The sequence below is a fragment of the Geotrypetes seraphini genome, chromosome 2 (assembly GCF_902459505.1).
Source record: "Geotrypetes seraphini chromosome 2, aGeoSer1.1, whole genome shotgun sequence".
Taxonomy (NCBI): domain Eukaryota; kingdom Metazoa; phylum Chordata; class Amphibia; order Gymnophiona; family Dermophiidae; genus Geotrypetes; species Geotrypetes seraphini.
The window spans coordinates 240,948,675-240,971,181 of NC_047085.1; the positions used below are offsets into that span (position 1 = coordinate 240,948,675).

At 39.5% G+C, this 22,507-nt stretch overlaps 1 protein-coding gene across 2 annotated transcripts in view; it reads right to left on the bottom strand.

The window, feature by feature from the left end:
- Positions 1 to 20,380, bottom strand: part of LOC117355144 (cytochrome P450 2G1-like) — an 80,982-nt gene extending 60,602 nt beyond the window's left edge. For both annotated transcript variants that reach the window (XM_033933264.1, XM_033933265.1), the window contains exon 1: positions 20,227 to 20,380. In XM_033933264.1, coding sequence (XP_033789155.1) covers positions 20,227 to 20,328 — 102 coding nt within the window. In that variant the 5' untranslated portion in view covers positions 20,329 to 20,380. The remainder of the gene's footprint in view (positions 1 to 20,226) is intronic.
- Between the last annotated feature and the right edge of the window lie 2,127 nt (positions 20,381 to 22,507).

Consider the following 22,507-nt stretch of genomic DNA (forward strand, 5'->3'; position numbering starts at 1 on the left):
CGCACTGCTCCTGATGTTCATTGAGTTCCTATGAGTGTCAGGAGCAGCGCAGACCATTCAGTGTGGCTCCCCATGCTAGAAACTGCTATTACAGTTTCGTAAAAGAGGGGGATAATCTTAATCTGCCTTCATTTTTCTCTGTATCTATGTAACCAAGCCAAATGTATTATGGAGGGGGTTTCCCTATCAAATGTTTAAGGTGAAATATCATTTTATCAGCAATGTTTTGAAGCATTTGGTCAACTGGACAGAAGTAAAACCATATAATCTATTACAGTAGTCTATATGGAACAGAATAAGTGCCTGAATCAAAATAGCAAAATGTTTCTCAGCAAATAATAATAATAAATTTATCCTTTTATACTGCCATTATCAAAAGTACTAGGCAGGTTACACCATAAGAAACTGAACAATCAGCGAAATACATTCATGCCATAAAAATAAAGTCAGCAAAATACATTCATGCCACATAGAGATCGCACAATGCAGACCTGCAGAAGCTTACAAAATATTGTATGAACTACTTTATTAATTTGGGGGGGGGGGTCTAAAAATATTATTGCATCTCAATAAACTCCCCAAACTTTTGACATTTGCTCTACTGTCAGACAGAGTTAAAATCTCTGGAATGAAGCTTTACCATGGTTTAGCCAAAATAACTTGTTTTTATCTTCTTGTAACTTTGAAACTATGAATAATACCATAGTTTTCAATCAGATAAATGCAACTGAAAATATTTAACAAATAGTTTTAACATGTAGTAGATGATATTTAATATTTAACAAAATATTTAACATGTAGTAGATGACATGTTATCATCTACTACAATCAACAAAGAAATGTCATTAGCAGAAGAAAAAAAAAATGTTTCATATTGCAGGAAATCTTGACCGAAAAAAGTCATGTACACGTTCCACAACATCGGCACTCATGTTTTCACATTTTTCCAATCATCAATCATCACTCATCTCACCAGACAAATTAAAACATGAGTGTCATCCGCAAGTGTTCAAAACCCACTTTACCAATAAACTTTTAGGGTTCCTTTTACTAAGCTGCGCTAGCAGTTTTAGTGCGCGCAGAATTGCCATGTGCGCTAGATGCTAACGGCAGCATTGAGCTGGTGTTTGTTTTAGCCACATAGCATGGGTTTAGCACGTGCTAAAATTCCGCACACGCTAAAAGCGCTATCGCAGGATAGTAAAAGGAGCCCTTAATATGCACGTCATTCTTCTGGTCACATCTGGGTTCCCCAATAGAATCCCATTCTTGCTCTACTCCCGCAGCTGCAGCCTCCTCCTTCTCAAATCCCCTCTCAAAACTCAAACATACTCACAAAGACTGTACTGTATATGTTTGCCTCCCACCATACAATCTATCAGAACCAGCCCTTCAGACACCAAATCAATACTGAGGTGGGTGAATGGGCTTAACATCTCTCTCCCTCTCAGTTTCCTCAACTGCAAATTTTCTTTACTATGATTCCTGCCCCCACCAATCCCCTTCTGCCACTAACAGCCCATCCACTTTCTCCTGTTGCTACCTGCCATTCCTGTGTGTCCTTGTATCCCTATAGGAGCCTCACATTCATAGCTCTCATCCCCTTCCCTCCCATTCCCCAATCCCAAGAACCATCCAAAAGGTAAAGCCTCAGCCAATAAGATCTGCTCACAGCCTTAAATCTGAAGGCATCCTAACACTGGAGACAAAAAAGTGAAGTCCATTGAAGGACCTCACATGAGGTCTTCCAAGTAGAAGACAAGACATCTTACATTTTAACCTGATAATGTCTGTTAAACAAAAAATTCCTAAACCATTGAAAGACAGTCCCTATAACGCTAAGTGATGATAATTTATACAGAAGAAAATCAAAATCTACTGTGCCAAAAACTGTTGTAAGATCAAACTGTAACAAAACTGCAGCTCCACCTCTAGTGTGCATCAACCTAGCTTCTGAAGCAATGACAGCAGGATTGAGTCTCTGCTATGAAAGACTCTAAATCTAAATTGTACTGGACTGAGATAATTGTGTAATTATTAATAGATGGATAACATCTCCGATACAGTAGCTTCAGACATTTTTGAAAGCAAATGGGATACTGGCTACCAGTCTCTAGCTAGCTGGTAATTATGGATTTAAGGAAGTGTTTTTTAAGAATGGAAGTAAACAAAATACCCTCCAATAAATCTGTGAAATGTCCCATGTTTAACAGTACACTACCCCCCAAAAAAGCTGCTACTGGAACTTGCAAAAGACACTTACAACAAGGCAGAACAAGGTGTTCCCTCTAAGCTGAGCAGGAGTCCTCCACCCACAGTCTCACCAATAGAGGGTGCTGTTTTACTGTCACATTTTTCAATTGTGAGGGACAGGCAAGTTCTGCAGGACTCCAGGGAACATACCTGTCCTTAGCGACTGAAAATATTCTACCCCCTAGTGGTAGCAATGCAGCTGGAGGACACCTGCTCAGCTTAGAGGGAACAGTGGAAGGTTCTGAGAGTGGTGACTCAAAGACAAGAGCCCCTGTGAATATCAACACAAATGCAAATAACATACCATAATAAATAATTAGTGTAATTGGGTACCCTCAGTGTGAGGGATCAGCGAAGGGAGAATTTCTACAACGCATGGCATTGCCATGGGTACGGCAATGGCCCCTAGCGTTGCCAACTTGAATGTTACCAATTTTGAAGAAAAATTGCTTTATCCCTCATCTTGGATGTTGTATAGCTATATAGATGATGTGTTCCTGATCTGGTCCAACTCTGAAGAAAAATTTTATGAGTTTTTGTCATTTGAAATTTTTTGCTACTACTAGTTCTACTAAGGTCACTTATCTTGATACTGTGGTTACTAAATCATGTGGGAAACTGACAACTATTGTTTTCAGGAAGATCACTGATCATAATACATATTTGCATTACTTGAGCTGTCACCCTCCTCGTCTCAAACAATCTTTGCCAGTGAATCAGTTTTTGAGGATACTGAAAGGAAAGGATAGGTTTTCTGTCTCTGTCTATGAAAGCACACATTTTAATGGATAAGTTTTCTGTCTCTGTCCATGCTGGAAGTAATCAAATGTAGAATGTTGGGTGTTTACTCTCTTAATGGTTTGGGAAGAGGTCATTTAATTTATGTTAACGAAGTTAACTCTCAGACAATGAAGGCTCGACCCCCCACTACTATAAAGGAAGCTTTTTATACCTTTTAGCTTTAAACAATGAAGTACATATCCTGCTCCTTTTTGATTACTTCTTTGAAGCCTATGTATCCTGTCACTAGATATGGTCTGTACTTACGTCATCTGCTAATACCACTGAAGATATATAATGAATGCAGACTAATAAAAAAACAGGCTATCCCTTTAGAACTCTGTCCGTGTATCTTTCTTTCTAAGGGGAATTGCCTCCAGACGTCTGAAATAGATGACAGAATGTTTTGCAGGACGATTTCGGGACCAAGAAACGGATCCTGTTCGTTTCAATTTGGGGGCTACGTCCGGGATGGACTTGACATTACCAATATTTTGTGAGTATTTCTGAATTTTGAATTTTGTTCTTTAATACTCACAGGTATTGGCATCATGTTCCAACCCTTTATTTAAATTGTAGGGTTTTTGGTAAACCCGCCGCGGTTACTGTCCTTTTGGCAAGGACAAATATTAATGTGGAGTTTTCGGTAAATTCCCGCCGCGAAAATAAGCAGCTGCCATTCTTTCGGGAAGAATGAAATTAAGTGAAGACTTTTGGAAAGTCTCTATTGTGGATTTATAGAAACGTCTGCGCATTCTGTCATCTGTACCATTCTTTGCATGCGCTTTTCTCTTCTATCGCTTAGATAAGATTTTATAGAGTATAAGATTATATTGTATATTATTAATGTACCTCGCTTATAAGGTAAGGTAAGCGAAAATTTCTGCATTGTTATATTGTTTTTTTTATTGAAAAAATTCCTGCATTGTGATATTGTTTTTCTAATGGGTCATAAAGGCACTTAGGATTCTCCACCTCCTAGACAGATGAGACTTTGTTTACTTCAGTAATAATAATAATAATGGTAATAACTTTATTCTTCTATACCGCCACAATCTTGCGACTTCTAGGCGGTTTACATTTAAGAGAATTGAACATTCAGCGATTTACAATATGTGGAGGGAATACAGAGTACAGAGACTATTAGGAATCAAAATTACAAAATATAATGTTTGCTAAGAATTTTGGAGCGGACCTGTAAAGAAAAATCGCAGCTTTCCTGAAAAAAGGGAAAAAATTACAATGTACAGTTTGTTTAGAGATTCAGAAACAGCAAGAATTAGGATTTCAGAGAGCATTGTGAAAAGAAAGAGTACTTGGTGAGGTTCTGTTTAGGTGATGTATCTGTCAAATAGGGTAGTTTTTATGAGTTTTCTAAAGGCATTGTAGGTCAGTTCTGTTTTATTAATGTGACGGTCTAGCCAATGTTGTTGTTTATTTGCTTGGAGCATGAAGGTTCTGTCCAGAAAGGTTTTGTATTTACAATTGGTTATGCTTGGGTATGCAAAAAAGATAGCTGTTTCTGGTTTGTCTTGTTGGGTTGTGGAGTGCGAAATGGGTTTGTAGATATGTAGGTGCTGGTCCCCAAACTAGCTTGAAACATATGCAGGAGAACTTGAATAATATTCTTGCCTCGACTGACAGCCAGTGCAGTGGTTTGTGATGGGAGATGACATGGTCATTCTTTTTTAATCCATATATCAAGCGGACAGCTGAGTTCTGAATGAAACCCAAATAAACGATATTACAATAGTCCAGGGTAGAAAGCACTAGTGACTGCATTAGTAATCTAAACGATAGTGGGTCAAAGTATTTTTTGATGGTCTTTAATCTCCATAACATCGTGAAACATTTTGTTGCCACTATATTCGTGTGTTCAAGCATAGTGAGGTGTGTGTGTCCAATGTGACTCCCAATATTTTTATTGTGTTGGTAATTGGGTAATCATGGTCTTTTATATGTAGCGTTGAATTGGCAATTTTATCCGTTGAGCTTGCAAGGAAGATTTTTGTTTTTTTCTGTGTTAAGTTTCAGTTTGAAGTTGCTTGTCCAATGTTCTATTTCGGTCATTATATGAGTAATGTATTTTGAGGTTTCATTTGTTATGCTATTCACTGGGATTAGGATGGAGATGTCGTCTGCATATATGTAATAGATCAGGTTTGGTTTTTGCAGTGGGTGTCCTAGAGAGGATATGTAAATGTTGAATAGGGTAGGTGAAAGTGGTGAACCCTGTAGGGCTTAATATGAATTGAATGTGAGTGAACCAGGTTGTGGATGTGTGGTATGGGTGAAGTGGTTGAGTTGGAGTCGGAGATCTGATTCTGATTCTGTGGCAGTCTTTGGCGGGAAGAGGAGGAGGACAGCCCCTCCTTCTCCTTTGTTGTAATGACAAGCAGGCTGACTAGTTTTCAGCACTGTTTGTAGGCCGGCTGAGAACTTTTCAGCAGCTTGTTTGATACATAGATAAATTGTCTGAAATAAGTTTTTAAGAATGATAAAAGAATATTGGAAATGTTATAAAATGTTAATGTATATTCAGTGGACAGAACGAATATGATTTCTGAAACTTTTAAACGTAGAAGAGCTCCCTGTAAGTAGGTTTCAGGTTTGTTTGGGGAACTTACCGAAACAAAATGAAAAAGGGTAGAAATACATTTGTGTAATTATTAAAACAGACAGTCAGAAAGGCATATATTTAAAAACAAAACAAATTATAATGAAAAAGAAAGAGAGAAGGATCAAAACAAAAGGGAGGAAACAAAAAATAAATAATCTAGCACTTTGTAGAAAAGATTAAAATGAATAAGAAAAGCAAGGAGCAAAGTCCCATTACAGTCCTTAAAAGGACTTTTATACTCCAAATGCGTCTTTAAAAAAGAAAGGCCTTCAAGCTAGTTTTAAATTTATCAAGTGATGAACTTTCTCTTATATAATTTGGTGCTGAGTTCCAGACGGTAGGGGCCGTCACAGAAAAGATATTAGTACGCATGGTGCCAATGTGTCTTAAAGAGGGAATGGATAACAGGTTTTGATAAGAAGAACGTAATGTGCGATGGAGGTTGTGGGGGATTAATAACCTGTTGATGAAATCAGGTAGACCGGAAGCTAAGGTTTTATGTATCAGTAACATTATTTTATAAGTAAATCGATGATCTATGGGAAGCCAATGGGAGTTAATCAAAAGTGGTGTGACATGATCAAATTTTCGAGCTTTTAAGTTGAAATGATTTTAATGGCAGTATTTTGAATAATTTGGAGGCATTATCTTTCTTTCTTAGTGATGCCTTTATATAATGCTTTGCAACAGGATCAAGATACAATGCAGATAGAATTGGAAAGAGTAAAAAGTGATTTGACAGCCAGGAAAAAAAAAAAACCAGTGTTAGTGCATAGGGAAAACAGTGTTAGTGCATAGGGATGTCCTGACTTTCTGTATCTAAATACCAAGGTCACTCAAACCTTCACAGCCCTGCCGGACTCCTATCACTTTCCTGTGGACTCAATTTTGGAGACACAGGATAAGGGAAAGAAGTCAGACTCTGAATTCAGCTTGAGGTATGTGGCACCTTTGATTTTGGGCACTTGCGGCCGCCCCAATGTTAATACTACCAAAGAGGGTCAGGATAAATTAACTTTAATTAATACAGGGGCCAGAATTAGTTTTACAGATAGAGCAAGAAAAATATGGAAATTTGTGAGATTCAAGTTTCAATTTATTTTTAACTTATTGAATAGCTTAATTTAATTTGCTAAGCAATTTACAAATAAAAAACAAGGTGTACACATAAGCTTATTTATAATAAATTACATGAGTTTGACATATTGACATACAAACTAACAGATACATAAGGAAAAAAGGGCAGAACTACAATTGTATTAATAAAGCACAAAAGAAGATATGAATGGTGAAAACAATAGGAATAGGGAATAAATAAATTAAAGGCGTCTTTAAAAAGGAAGCTCTTCAGATTGCCTTTAAAATGGTTTAGGTCATTTTCTACTCTTAAATGCTGAGGTAAGGTGTTCCATAATTGTGGGGCCATTACAGAGAAGATATCATGATGACGAGTTCCGATAACTTTCAGTGATGGAATTGTTAAGAGTTTTTGATTAATGGATCTTAAAGAACGTGATATACTATGGGGAATAAATAGTTATTAATGAATTGGGGTTCGTTCAAAGACAGTGTTTTAAAAACTAAAAGTAGGATTTTAAAGGTAATGCGATGAGAAACAGGAATCCAATGTGATTTGATTAGGATTGCAGACAGAGCTTGATAGGTGTGGAAGAGGTTTAATGAAACCTGGACCCAAGAGGCAGGACTTAGTGCCCATGCAAATATGGATTCCCTACTTCAGACTTTCCTTTCTAACCTCTGTTCTCCTTTGCAGATTCTGGTCAAACAAATGATTTCAGAATGGCCCACTAGTTCTCGTGCATAATTTCAGATTGAAAAAAGGAGCAGTGTGGGGTTTGAACCCCCAAGCCTCAGGTTCCTTAGGCTGTAGCGCTAACCACTACGCAACACTCTCCTACGCTTTGAGATCTCTAAGCCTCGGGAAATCCTGCATTATTAGAGCCAGCTACCTACCTGGGGACCGCGCCTGTCCGCTCCTCGCGGAAGAGGGGGTCACGGGTTTCGTAGCGGGCGGGCCCCTGTCTCCGATTGAGATGGTAATAATCCATCTAGAAGTACTGGATGTTTTAATTGCGGAGACCCTGGTCACTGGCTTAATCAATGCCCATCTGGCCGGTGCCCAAAACCGCCCTTCGGACGGACTTTGGTGCAAAGAGGGGAAACCCTGTATACCAGCTGCCCTTGTTATTGTTGACATGTTCTCCCGATAACCTGAAGTTTTTTCCCACTACAAATGAAACTGCTCAGACTGTGGTGAACATTTTACTTCGCGAAATCATCCCTAGGTGGGGATGTCCCACATACATCAACTCAGATAATGGTCCTGCTTTCACTGCCAGAGTATGCAAAGATTTAGCTATCGCATTCCGCATTGAGTGGAAATTTCATCTCCCATATCACCCACAGAGTTCCGGTATTGTCGAACGCATGAATAGGACTATTAAAGATAAAATCTGGAAAGCCACAGCTGGCACATTTGTGAATGGAAAAAAATTCCTTCCTATTGTTTTAGCTGAAATTAGGATGTTGCAAAATTAAAATGTGTTTTTCTTTTCTTTTTCTTAGCAGCGGTTCGGATATATGCATGCCCATCCCAGTTTTTGGCACTAGGATATTTCTGGTGTTTTCCAGGGATCCTCTTTGTCACTGCAGAGATAAAGACGATCCAAAGAGACATTAGTTTTTCTAAATATGAGATGGTTATGCTATGCATTATTTGTCCATATACTTTACTCATGTGTTCATCTCTGTTTTGTTTTTCTATAACAATGTGTTTATTTCCAGAGATAAGTTCAGCTCTGAACACTTGACTGATGGAAGAATAGTTTGAAGCCTAGAGCTATGTGTTTTGTGTTTTGTCTGTGCCATGTGCTCTGTGTTTTGTCTACTTGTTTTAGTTTGAGGGGTACCCCAGGATACATAATATTGGCCATTTCTAGAGCTAGCTCTTTTCCCACTTTTTACTAGCCCAAATGCGCAATGTTCTTTTTCCCTATAATTTGCATATGCTAAATGTAGCTTAGTTAGGGGTTATATTTTAAGAAAAGGTTTTATTCTATATCTATATCCTATGGTGCTCACTTGATATGAACCATTCAGTACACATTTCTGATTCAGTACAGAATTATGGTCTCTCTGAATTGCCATAATAGTTATATGCAGCACACAAAAACATATCTTTTTGGAATGTCTGATTAAGAACCTTAAGTACTTGAATATTGTCTCTCTTTTGCCATAACTATAACAAGTAAATGCATTAATATTGTCACATGTTGCCACATTCAGTACAGGAAACCTGGTCTCTCTCTCTCTCTCTCTCTCTACATTCAGTACAGGCAACATGGTTTCTCTCCCGTTTTCTATCTCTTATTTGGATCACACTGAAGTACAGCTGCTGAATGATATCGGGACTCTTTTCAAATCCCTCCCTGTATGCACAAACATCATTCCATCTCAAGGGTGAATACCACTAATTTGCAGTGACTGAAAGATCCTGTGCAAACATCATTTCATCCCATCTCACCAGTTTAAAGAGACTGCTGGTTCCTGCTGGACTAATTCATCTTCCTGCACCCTGACTGCAAAGACTTTTCCACACATGCTGTACACAATGTTTCCTGTTCATCGGAGATAGCCACCTTCCTAAGAACGCTTTGCTGTACAATTCCTCCTATTTAACCTATTCTATGGACATTTCAGACTTTATTTCATATGCTGTACATCCACTACCTCTTGGAATGGGGAATGAGACATTCCAAAAGCTGCTGAACTTTACTGAACTCCATACTTACATTGAACAACTTAAGAAAACCTCCAAAGAAGTGAATCATACTATCACTTTTGAAAATGGACAGATTGCACAAACTATAGAAAATTTGCTACGAGACGCTCATGTCTCAGTTTGGGAACTTTTCTTTGGGTATTCGCCCACTGCAAACCATGTATTTAATGTTTTAATTCATCCTAGCTTAACTATTCTACAAATTTTGCTATGTATTGTTATGATTCTCCTTTGCTGTAGAGTGAAACACGTGTACATTTCTTTTAGCTTTTAAGGCAGTTATACATGAATTTCCAGTATCTTCTCTGACAACTTACTAATTTGGTTCTAATTTGGTTTTAATTTGGCATGGCCTATTGCATTACCATTACCAGGGTCAGAGATAATATTATCCCATATCCCATACTTACATACTCTCTTATGACATCCTTGTACCTTTTTGCCTGGGCCTCCTGAGAAAGTTTCCTGCACCTCTTATGCACCGTTCATTCGCTCAACGACGGGTAAGATATAGATACGACCTATGCAACCTAAGATAGAGGTTTGAACTCATAATGGGAACTGTTCATCTTCATAGCTTGGAGGACAGCTATGATATACTGTTAGAGATTGGCAAGGCATAAGCGAGGCAAGCTGGCTAAGGGTACCACAAGTTTGCTTTCATTTCAAAGAATATGGAAGATGTCAGCATAGCCGTTGCAGGCGTTCAGCATTTTCGGTTGGCATAGCTGGTGTCACCAAAGGCCTATGGGAAATTGTATCAATCTGACTCTGGCATGGGGATGCAGATAGACCCTGAGGGCAGGAAGACGGTTTCAAGTAGTCCCTGATTAAATCATGATTAGCTAAAATGTGTTAATGTATTAATCAGAAACTATTGTCCGAGGCATACTGGAAATTTAACTACAGCCTAGTATTCTTTTTTGGAAATTATAGGTATGCTTCACTGTTGCCGCATTAGATTTTGCTTTAGGTGATATTTACTGGCTCTGTGGAGACCTCCGGCTCCGTGTTAAACTACTCAGCCAGTAGATAGGCCAGTGCACTTTAGCTATACATAGATGAGATAGGGGTCCCAGATGAATTCAAGGCCCGAGACCAGGTTAAGGCTAGGTTTGAGTCCCTTATTACTATCAATAAGAATGTTGAACTTAAACGTAATTCTGGTTTATCTAATCCTTGGGATCTGTATTTTATTTGGATGCAGGGGTGGGTGAAAGACCTTATTATTATAATCTTTATTATTATCTGCACTCTTGTTGCTTATGTAATTTTTAGACTGTTCCTGCGCTGTTTGACTCATATTACAGCCCCTAAAACTCCTCCTCAAGAGACATATCTAGAATATCTCTCCCTCCACGCTCATGCTGTGCATTTATGACGTCATTTTCATGACGTAAGAGGGGATTGAAAGGAAAGGATAGGTTTTCTGTCTCTGTCTATGAAAGGATACATTTTAATGGATAAGTTTTCTGTCTCTGTCCATGCTGGAAGTAATCAAATGTAGAATGTTGGGTGTTTACTCTCTTAATGGTTTGGGAAGAGGTCATTTAATTTATGTTAACAAAGTTAACTCTCAGACAATGAAGGCTCGACCCCCCACTACTATGTACCGGTTGAGATAGATAAAGGAAGCTTTTTACACCTTTTAGCTTTAAACAATGAAGTACATATCCTGCTCCTTTTTGATTACTTCTTTGAAGCCTATGTATCCTGTCAGTAGATATGGTCTGTACTTACGTCATCTGCTAATACCACTGAAGATATATAATGAATGCAGACTAATAAAAAACAGGCTATCCCTTTAGAACTCTGTCCGTGTATCTTTCTTTCTAAGGGGAATTGCCTCCAGACGTCTGAAATAGATGACAGAATGTTTTGCAGGACGATTTCGGGACCAAGAAACGGATCCTGTTCGTTTCAGATACGCCGTATATGTACAACTACATTGGAATGTAAATCTCAGGCCAAACTGTTGACTCAACGTTTTAAAGCTCAGAGTTATCCTGATTGGATGATTAAACATGCCTATCTTAGAGCACGTTATGCAAATCCTGATCTTTTACTCAACACTGTTCAGAGACCCCCCTTCTGATCGGCAAGTTTGTGTGATCTCTTTTTCTGATCAAGCTCATCAAGTGGCTAATATCATTAGGAAACATTGGCATGTGCTGGATTTTCATCCTGTTTTTAAGGACTCCCCCCGCATTGCCTTTTCTCACCCCAGAAATGTAAAAAATGTATTAACAACTGCAGTGTTCTGGACTGTCAATACTTTAGGAAGTCATAAGGCATGTGGACATTGTAATATGTGCTGCAATACGTTATCGATCTCATGTTGGCAGCACTCTCAGACTCACCGGTGGTATTAGTTGAGGCATCATACATCATGTGAATCCTAGTGGGTGATCTATGTCATTACGTGCCCATGTAATTTGATTTATGTGGGGCGCACTAGTAGGAGAATCAAGACCAGGTTGTATGAACACAAAAGTAGGATTCATACAGCCTCCAGATCTGCCCCTTTAGTACCCCATTGTTTGGACAAAGACCATGCTTTTTATGATCTGACATGGTTTGTGCTGGAACAGCTGCCCGGGGACTTTAGAGGCAATAAGATGGCTCACATTCAACTTAGAGAACAGTTTTGGATTTTTCATCTGCAGTGTGTGCAACCGTACGGATTGAATGACAGCATCGAGTGGAACATGATCATCTAGTTCTGTTGTCTTATTTTTCTTCCCTTGTTATGATTAGCTTTTTGATGCGTGACGCCACTTCCTTTGTGGCTTTTAAGCGCTCTTTGTGCCTCGCTCTGTTATCTCCGCCCTCCTTCCAGCCGGCTTGGACTGATACCATTGATTTTTTTCATCTGCAGGTTCCTGATGAAGGGACGTTGAGCTCCCGAAACCGGACTTGGTTGAACCTGAACCTGGTATCCAGGTTTCCCCTGTTTATGCTGTAAACTTATGAAGGCTACTTGAAGCTAAGTCCATTGCTATTTTGGGGGGAGTTGGCTGGGGGGTTCTCAGAGTGATCTCAATGATTGATTTCTCCTGTGTTTATTTAGTTTTTTTACTGTGGTTTGATTTACATTTTGATTTAAGGCACACACAGGAGGTACCCAATGATGGTGTGCAGATGGGGGTATGGTTGCCTTCACCTTGTTGTATGAAGCGTTGGAGAAATTCTCCCTTCACTGATCCCTCACACTGAGGGTACCCAATTATACTAATTATTTATTATTGTATGCTATTTGCATTTGTGTTGATATTCACAGGGGCTCTTGTCTTTGAGTCACCACTCTCAGAACCTTGTGACTTGTTCTGCCTTGTTGTAAATGCCATGTTTAACAGTCCCATTTTAACCAGTTAATTATTTGAATCAGTAAATAAACTGGACAAATATCTGATATGCACGATGAAGAAGATAATCTTAATAAAGATTTAACCCACTTTTCATCAATTGGCAGATGAATAACTCAGCTTGCCAGATCCAGCTTGTATAGGAAAATCTACAACCTTATCCAGATTGGGTGGTATGATGATCTGTTTTGTAGTTAAATTATCAGGAAATAAAAGATGACAATTCATTGACTAGGGGACAAAAATCTTGACTATTATAATGAGAAGTGGCAGATGTCAAATTTCTAAAAATTCCAAAAAGTGTGTTCTGGTTTAGGCTGGGAATTTCTATTTGAGTAACATATTAGATACATTTAGCAGAATTAAGGGTCAATTTGTGTTGCTTAAGGGGAACTTCATTAAGCAGTGGTAGGGCCTTCTCATGAGCATTAGGGCCTTAATGAATGTTAAGAGAATTCACATGTGCAAAATGTTAAGAAGCTTTTTAGCATTTAGGCCTAGATTTTATAAATGGAGCCTGAAGTTAGGTGCCTAGATTGACATGCCTAGCTGATCTACTTGTAAGCACCTAACTTACACCCACCCCTTTTATTAAGCCACGGTAGAGAATTCCATGAGCATCAGAGCAATGTCGGAGCATTTAGCACCATTGCCTCATCCATACATTGAGACTCTGGAGCTCTGCTTGTTTATTGGGTCCTGCACATAGAACAGGGAACATTAACACAGGAAGGGAGAAGCAGGACCCCAGTTCATACAGCCAGTGAACTACCTAGACAAATTTAACATCCTCAGTGAACACCAATCATGTTTCAGAAAAGGATACAGCACAGAAAGTCATAGCTTCCATACTAAACCACCTCTATGATCTTTTCAGCAAAGGCAAAAGTGCTCTGATTCTGCAACTAGACCTTAGCAGTGCATTCGACCTAGTAGACCATGAAATCATGCTACTATGCTTAGATGCAATGGGGCTCTCAGGAAAGGTAAAGAAATAGTTCCAAGAATTCCTAACAAACAGATCCTACCGTGTAGCCAGCAGTGGAAATTACTCCAACCCATGGAAAAACCCCTCGGGGGTGCCCCAAGGTTCCCCACTATCACCCACACTGTTCAACATCTATATCGCATCCTTAGGTCATCTACTACAAAAATTAAACTTAAAGCATTGTATATACGCAGATGATATATCAATCTTAATCCCCTTAAATGACATAACAAATGAAATTATAGATAACCTCTCTCACATAATGATAGAAATCGAAAAATGGACAACCAACTTCAAACTGAAACTAAACACAGAAAAGACAAAAGTCTTCTTGGCAAGCCCCAAGGACAAAATAACCAGAACATCGCTAAAATTAAACGACCACGAATACCCAATCTCCAAAACCATAAAAATACTGGGTATCACACTAGATACACATTTAACCATGACTGATCACACAAACTTACAGGTGAAGAAATGCTTTTATACGCTGTGGAAACTAAGGACCATTAAAAAATACTTTGACAGAACATCCTTTAGATTACTGGTGCAGTCTCTGATCCTATCTATCCCAGACTACTGCAACATCGTTTACCTAAGTATCCCTCCAAAAAAATACAAAAATTAAGAATAGTACAAAACACTGCAGTTCGCATGATCATCGGACTGAGGAAAAATTACCATATTAGCCCTTACTACAAAAAATTCCACTGGCTGCCAATGGAGGCGCACATACTGTTCAAGTTTGCACGTATCTGTTTCAAACAGATCTGGGGACTAGCACCTTCCTACCTACTACCACACTTCACACTATACAACCCCACATGAACAACCAGAAACCAAAACATCTTTACAAACCCAAAGATCACAGGCTGCAAATACAAATCCTTTTTGGACAGAACCTTCATGTTCCAAGCAAGCAGACAGCAATCCTGGCTGGGAAATTACATTAATAGTGCCAGGCAGACCTATGGCACATTTCGAAAATCAAATAAAACTGTTCTATTTGACAAATTCATCTCCTAAACAGATGCCCTTCACCCACTATGATATTTCCCCTTTGCCAACCTCGATGTAATTTCTTACGTAATTACTATTTCTTATGTAACACTTCACTTCTCGAATTCTGTAATTTGCCGATTCTGGAATTCTATAATTCGCTGATTGTCCAGCCTTCTTTCAATGTGAACCACCTAGAAGTCTTTCGACTATGGCAGTATAGAAAAATAAAGTTATTATTATTATTATAAGTACAAGTTTGGCATTCTTAAACCAGGGACTGCCTGTAAAAATAAAAATACAATGAAGAATACATTAAAAAGTTTATTTAAGTGGACTTACAAAGTTATTGTCTATTATAATACTTTTTGAGTCAAAGGTATAAGTACCACAAGTACAATGAATGCAACTATTGTCAATGTTTTTTATCCCAACAACTTTATTGTCCTATAATTTAATCCACTTTCATTTTGGTAAAACTATTTTTTAAAATGGCTGTCATTCATGTTAATGTGCTTATGAGTCATTAATCCAGCATAGCTAAAAAGGTATTAAATTGCTCTAGAAACTGGATTGTTCAGTCTGACTAAAAGTTCTTTCAAATCAAGCCAGGATGTAGTATTGCTGATGTCTTCTGACTGGCTCTACAAGTTTTGATCAAAGGTCTCTCTGAAACACTTGACTGAAAGAATAAATGTATCATCATCATTGCATTATCATCTGCATTAGAAACAGTACTAATTTAACCTTCTTTCAGAGAGAAGAAGAGAGGAAAAGAAAGGTGGACATTTTTTTCCTGGGTAAATGAACATTATTTTGCTTTGTGCTTTGATAAATAACTTGGGGATAAAAGATAATTTGTAGGTTCCTTTATAAAGACAGTTTAACTTTTAAAAAAGTACACTTTCCTTATTAGCTAGTCTCCATAGTATGAACACCTTTTCCCCATAGTTTTACACTAACTTTCTGCTAGAATTAGAAACTTAACTGTCACAGACTGAAGCTTTAAGAGATGGCCTCCAGCAGGCATAGCAGGGTCTAGCTCAGTCTTCATTATAAAAAAAAGGCAAACTTTATTATTAACTAGTTTCCATAGTGCATAACCCTTTTCCCATAGTTTTAAATGTGAATTGTTTTACCAGAGGTAGAAACTTAACTATAACAGGCTAAAGCTTTAAAACAAAGTGAAGAAGAGAGCTCAAACTTTCTGTAAAAAAAAAAAAAAAGCTAGTTTCTGTTCTATGCCATAATAGGCAGAAAGCAGTGCTTCTGATCTGAATTAGGTGTTAGTTAAGATTCTGTAGAAAGGTAGACTAGCTGTAAATGTCACCAGGTCAATCTGATTACTGTGTTAGCTTCAAAGGATCTGTTTGTAGCAGTCTGCTAAGAATCATACCTATATAGAGAGGAAAAGTCTTAGGTAACCTTCTTTCTGAGAGCAGAAGAGGAAATATCTCTAGGTAAGTGAACATTAATTTTCTTTACTTTACCGTATTTTCTCGCATATAACGCGCGCGTTATACGTGGTTTTTACGTACCGCGCACACCCTTGCGCGTTATACGCGTGAACGCGTTGTACAAAATTTTTTTTACATAGTTCCCCCCCCCACGTCTGATTCACCCCCCCCCGAAGGACCGCTCGCACGCACTCCCACCCGCACCCTCACCCCCACCCTGAAGGACCGCTCGCACCCCCACAGCCTCCCGACCCCCCCCCCCCCATCATTTAGAAGCTCCTACCGGTGTCCTGCTGCTTCCTCTTGGCGGTCCCGACACGATCGGGGCAAGAGGGAGCTCAAGCCCTCTTGCCCCAGCCAACCGCGGCACCCCCGACACGATCGGGGCAAGAGGGAGCTCAGGCTTTCAGGGTGGGGACAGGATTCAAGGGGGAGAGGAGAGTCGGGCGGGCGAAAGGAGAGTCGGGGTGGCCAGAGGAGAGTCGGGGCGGGCGAAAGGAGAGTCAGGCGGCGACGGGAGAGTCGGGCAGCATGCGCGGTATACGGGTGTGCGCGGTATATAAAAATTTCTGTATATAAATTTGTGTTTTTTGCGCGCTATACCCGTGTGCGCGTTTTACATGGGTGCGCGTTATCTATGTGAAAATACGGTACTTTATTAGCTAGTTTCCATAGTATAAAAGTTTTGTCCCCATAGTTTTAAACATTAATTTTCTGCTAAAGAAAGTAACTTAGCTACCACAGCCTCCAGCATTAACAGATAGTATCTAGCAGGCCTAGCAAGGCCTAGCTCAGTCTTTTTTCCCACCCACCCTCTCCAACTATCACACCCCTATCACATTTCTTCACTAATAGTCTTAATTTATAGTCAGTTATTCTAATAACAGGAGGAGTGCTTATTGCAGACTCTTATTGCATGTCATTACTTGTTAAAAATGAAACACTAAATGAAACACACAGTATAATACTAAAGATCTTTATATTAGTCTAATATTCCTAGTACCTTAACAAGGTTTAATTAAACAGCTCAATAATACTAAGATGCATACAATGATCTAGAAGCAAGAGGAGTGCTAGCCAGTCTTTCGCACTGTCATATATATGATTATCTCCCAGTTGGTGAGAGGTTATACGTGTATGCTCAATGCTAAGATTTCCTAGTTCTCAGAGAATGAATCCTTTCCCTAGAGGCTAGAGTAGCAAACTTGGAGGAGCTGAGGAGATAGGGATGTATAGAGGAAACCCAGAACTGCGCAAAAAAGTAACCTCATTTAACAGACAGGCAATACAGGAGAGTAGTTGGGGAGAATATATAACCACTGGCGAGAAAACTCTGATTCTAACTTTTCATTTGAGTAATGGCAACAACCTCATTTGATATGAACATTAGATGTTATATGAGTGATGTTGGAGAGAATATCTAATTACCGCTGAGAGAATCCTGATTCTAATTTTGCATTCGGAGGTACACACTAATCACATTACAATGCAGTGCCTCATCTCCCCTACCACGATGCGATCACCCCTCTACCCGAACTGCTGTGACCCGCGGTAGGAGAGATGCCCAATCTCTCCTGCCGCGGGTTGTGGCAGTTCGGGTAGAGAAGTGATTGCATCGTGGCGGGGGGAGATGGCCAATCTCTCCTGCTGTGATACATCACCCCCTCCCCCCCCCGACAACATCGGGGCAAGAGGGAGCCCAAGTCCTCTTGCCCCGTCGACAGCCCTGACTCAATCAAGCCAGGAGGGAGCCCAAGCCCTCCTGCTTTGGGGAGAGAGGTGTGTTGGGGGGAAGACAGCAATCTTGGTTTGCTCTGGGGGGGGGAAACAGAAGGGGGCCACGGAGAGACAGGCAGGCATGGTGCAACAGAGAGAGACAGGCAGACAGGGGAACAGGGGGCCAGGGAGAGAGACAGACAGAAAGAAAGACAGACAGACAGTGGCCAAGGAGAGAGAGAGAAAGAATGAAAGACAGACAGGGGGCCAGAGAGATAGACAAACATACAGCCAGCAGCAAAAGAGAGAGAGAAAAAAACAAAACAAAACAGACAGACAGCGGTCAAGGAGAGAGAGAGAGAAAGAAGGAAAGACAGACAGGCAGGGGGCCAGGGAGAGACACAGACAGAAAGAATGACAGACAGACAGGGGGCCAGAGAGACAGACAGACAGCGGCAAAAGAGAGAGAGAAAAAAAGAAAAAAAAACCAGACAGACTGGCCAAAGAGAAAGAGAGAAAGAAAGAAAGACAGACAGAGGGCCAGGGAGAAACACAGACAGAAAGAATGACAGACAGCGGCCAAGGAGAGAGAGAAAGAAAGAAAGAAAGAAAGAAAGAGACAGACAGGGAGCCAGGGAGAGACACAGACAGAAAGAAAGACAGACAGAAAGGCAGAGGCCAAGGAGAGAGAGACAGAAAGAAAGACAGACAGATACATCTATTCTAGCACCAGTTAATGTAACGGGCTTAAAGATTAGTAAATAAATAAATAAATAAATAAGGACCACCAAATTAGGTGAGTGAACAGCTGGCCTAATGGAGCGGCACCTATGTCTAGGACACCTAAAGATGCCCAAGTTCGCTTAGGTGCCACTAGATGTGATTATATAAATGGCACCATTTTTTTGATTGACAACTGTGACATCTATAACGTTGGTGCCCCAATTCTATAGACGGCACCTAAAACAGGTGCAGTGGAATGCGGTGTTTAGCATATGTCAATCTTAAGATAGGCACTGTTTATAGTACCTAAAGTGGACTTAGGCAATTATAGGCATCCTAACCTTAGGCATACCCTATTTTTGCCAGTGTTTTCTTGGCCTAAATACCAGCGCCTAAGTCCAAAGCAGGCACCAACATTCTAAACACGCCCACAATTCACCCCTTAACCGTGCCTACTTTCTGGTAGGTGCCTTGGACTAGGTTCCTACCTGAAAGTGGTAGACACCTACCGGACCGAGTTATGCATCTACCATCCAATTAATTTTAATGTTAGCCAATTATTTATTTATTTTTTAAATGTATATTCCACATATGCGTACAGTATGAGGTGCTAATTGCTTGTAATTTGCACCAATTAAGTTTTTAAAATAATTAACCCCACCCCACCCTTTTTACAAAATGGTAGCGTGGTATTTAGTGGAACAAAACCAGGGAAAACAAGGGGTCCAACTTCGTCTGCAGTAAACAACCAACCAGAGCAAACAAACCAAAACTGCAGGCTTGTACACGATGCAGGCAAATTTTATTGTGACAAATAAATCATATCTAAACACCTTTTACCAAGCGAGGGACCCAACACGGTCCGTGTTTCGGAGAACACGGAATTCATGATTATTGCATGCAGTCTTTCTTTCCTTCTTCTTCACACACTTGTTTTAAGCATAAACAGGATCACCATGTTCCTATATGGTATATTATACAACACCTATATACCTTTTATATATATATTTTGTATATATATTATATATATTTTTTTTAATATAAAAATTTTTTTAGATTCATTATTTTTACATAATTGTTTTAATATTGTATTTGTACTTAATGGGACCACTGATGAAGGTTGTCCGAAACACGGACCGTGTTGGGTCCCTCGCTTGGTAAAAGGTTTTTAGATATGATTTATTTGTCACAATAAAATTTGCCTGCATCGTGTACAAGCCTGCAGTTTTGGTTTGTTTGCTCAGCGTAGTATTTAGTGCCAGCCATGACGGAAACGGCTCTGACGGAGTTGTTACCACCATGGCCAGCATTAAAAAACCATGCTATGGTTTTATAAAAAAAATGGGAGGGGGGTCAGTGCATAGATCAGCTAGGCACCTAACTTTAGGAGTCTTTAACTTTAGGAGACCTAAAATACTTGCATACCTTCCTTCTCTGCAGGTTACTCACAATTGGCTCAAATGACTGGACTTTCCTAGGGAAGAACAAAAGTACAGCAAAAATAAATTTTTAAAAAGGCTTACCTTTGTAAGTGACTGAATGATATTCCTACTCTTTAGCTGGAAAAGGTTGCCAACAATAGGAAAGGGTGTCGGTCCTGGAGGCAACCTCGTGCATCTAAACATTATTCCATCTAAGAATTGGACAAGAAAACAGAAAGCAAATGGTACAAAAATAACAAAGATTATACTGAGATCCATGGTTAGGATTTGCTACCATGAATATACATTTCTTTCATTCTTACTAGCAGGTGAATATGTTGAGTTCTGCGTAACTTGTTGATTTTTATGCTAGGTCGTATTGCCAGAGGCATTATAATTGTGCAACACATTCAAGCTGGTTGTAGCCACATCCCAGCAACAAGTTTCAACCCATTTAGCTCTTGCTTGTTTGCTTTGTGTTTTTTTAAGTGTTCCAGTGAGATTGAAGTAAAATTAAGAAAAAAAAAAAAGGTCTTTGATGAGGACATCAGGTTAATGAGGCTTGTTGACCAATGATAGTACTTTTTTACCCCATTGAATGTGTCTTTAAAATATTAAGACGCTGGGGTATTTGAGGTCTTTTTCCTCATTATCATTACAAATTTGATATCACTACCACTTAATATTTGATATCACTACTGTATTCCTTTTTTTTATATATTTTGATTGGCGAATTACAGTTTGTCTCCACATCAATTACTATTTCAAGAACAGCTTTTTTTGTTTCTCAGAAGGTTGTCCCAATGATTCTTGATTTTTTTTTTCTTTTCCATTAGTTTGTAACAATCAGGTTCTCCTTTTAATAACAAATAGGTAAATATTCAGCTTGCATCAGTGAACAATTTTATTACTATTTATCTGCCAATAGTCTTATGCCTGGATATTCAATGCTGGACTATGTCTGGGTACTGGCTGTGAATAGTTGCAAATATTTGGATGAACAGCGCTTATCTGGTTAAGGCCACTAGTCAGCCTTTATCCAGATAAGTGAAATCAGACAAACATAAGACTTGTGTTTTATGCAGTCTGATTTGTTCAGTTACTATAAGTGGTTAAGTGCTCAATATCGGCACTTAACTACATAAGGACCAGTTCTGCCCTGACTCTGCCCTCGGACCATCCATAAAATAGCTAATTTCAGATTAGGTGGTTAGAGGGGATATTCACTGACACCCCTGCCATGTGCATGCCCCCTTCACTTTCCCCTTACTTTTTTTACCTGTCTGGTGTGAGCAAGTTGCCCCGTGTTGGCTCAACCTTTGATGCCACTTCCTAGGCATGGGTCTTAAAAGTGATGTAAGAGAGAGCGCCGATGCTGGGGAAGTAAAAAAGGTATGGGGGGGAAGGCAAGGGGCACTTGTGCACGGCAAGGAGAGGAGCAAGGGGTGGAGAGGAGGAGGGGTGCCATGCCCTTAGGAAGACCACACCTGGGGCGGACCACCCCCCATTACTACGACACTGGTTGTCATTAGCTGTCAAAAGGCACCTCAACTTAGGCATCTCTTAGTGCCACATGGATATCTGTGCTCAGCTTTAATTAGTATTTTTTTTATTGTTTTAGAATGGGTTTTAAATAGCATGGTCAATTACCATTCACACTTTTGCACAAACAGTGTTTTTTACAATCTGGCATTCTTTTTACGAATACTGTTTATTTATCTGGTTTGTCATTCACAAGGACTCCTGACGCAGGCTTTTTAGCTGAAACACGGCCCGTGTCGAGTCAGAGGATGTTGTCAGATAATTCTCTGTATGCGTTTTGCTATTGGTTGCTATTAAAGTGCGGTTCGTTTGAAGACCGGGTGCACTCTGCTTCTGTCTTTGGATTTGCTGCTGTTTGTGCAGAGCCGACTATCTCCGTTTTTTGATCCATGGTCAATAACCATGCCATTTAGCCTTTTATAAAACAAATTAAGCATAGATTTAAGCAAGGTTTCGCTAGGTGTTCTCAATGTACGGGCCTAGCAGCAACTAGCCTAAGCACGTCTTATAGAATCAGGGCCCAAATGCATAGTAGGTACTAAAGACACAGATAGAAGGTTATCTTCTCTGGAGGTAGGTCAAAAGGGAATGATTTAAACTTGATCCACTAGGTTTTCTGCCACAAATGATTTTCTATGATAACAAACCTGTATTATAACTGTTAGTCAATTACAGAAGCCTTCAGTGTAATTGAGACCTGTGCACAGGTAAAGTGGGAACAGGTAACATTTATACTGCAGTGGCATAATAAGCTCTTTAAGATTCAAAGGACGACCATATCATGACAGGAGTGGCTGTATGTAGGCAAATGGACAGTAGGGCAATTTATTAAGGACAACCA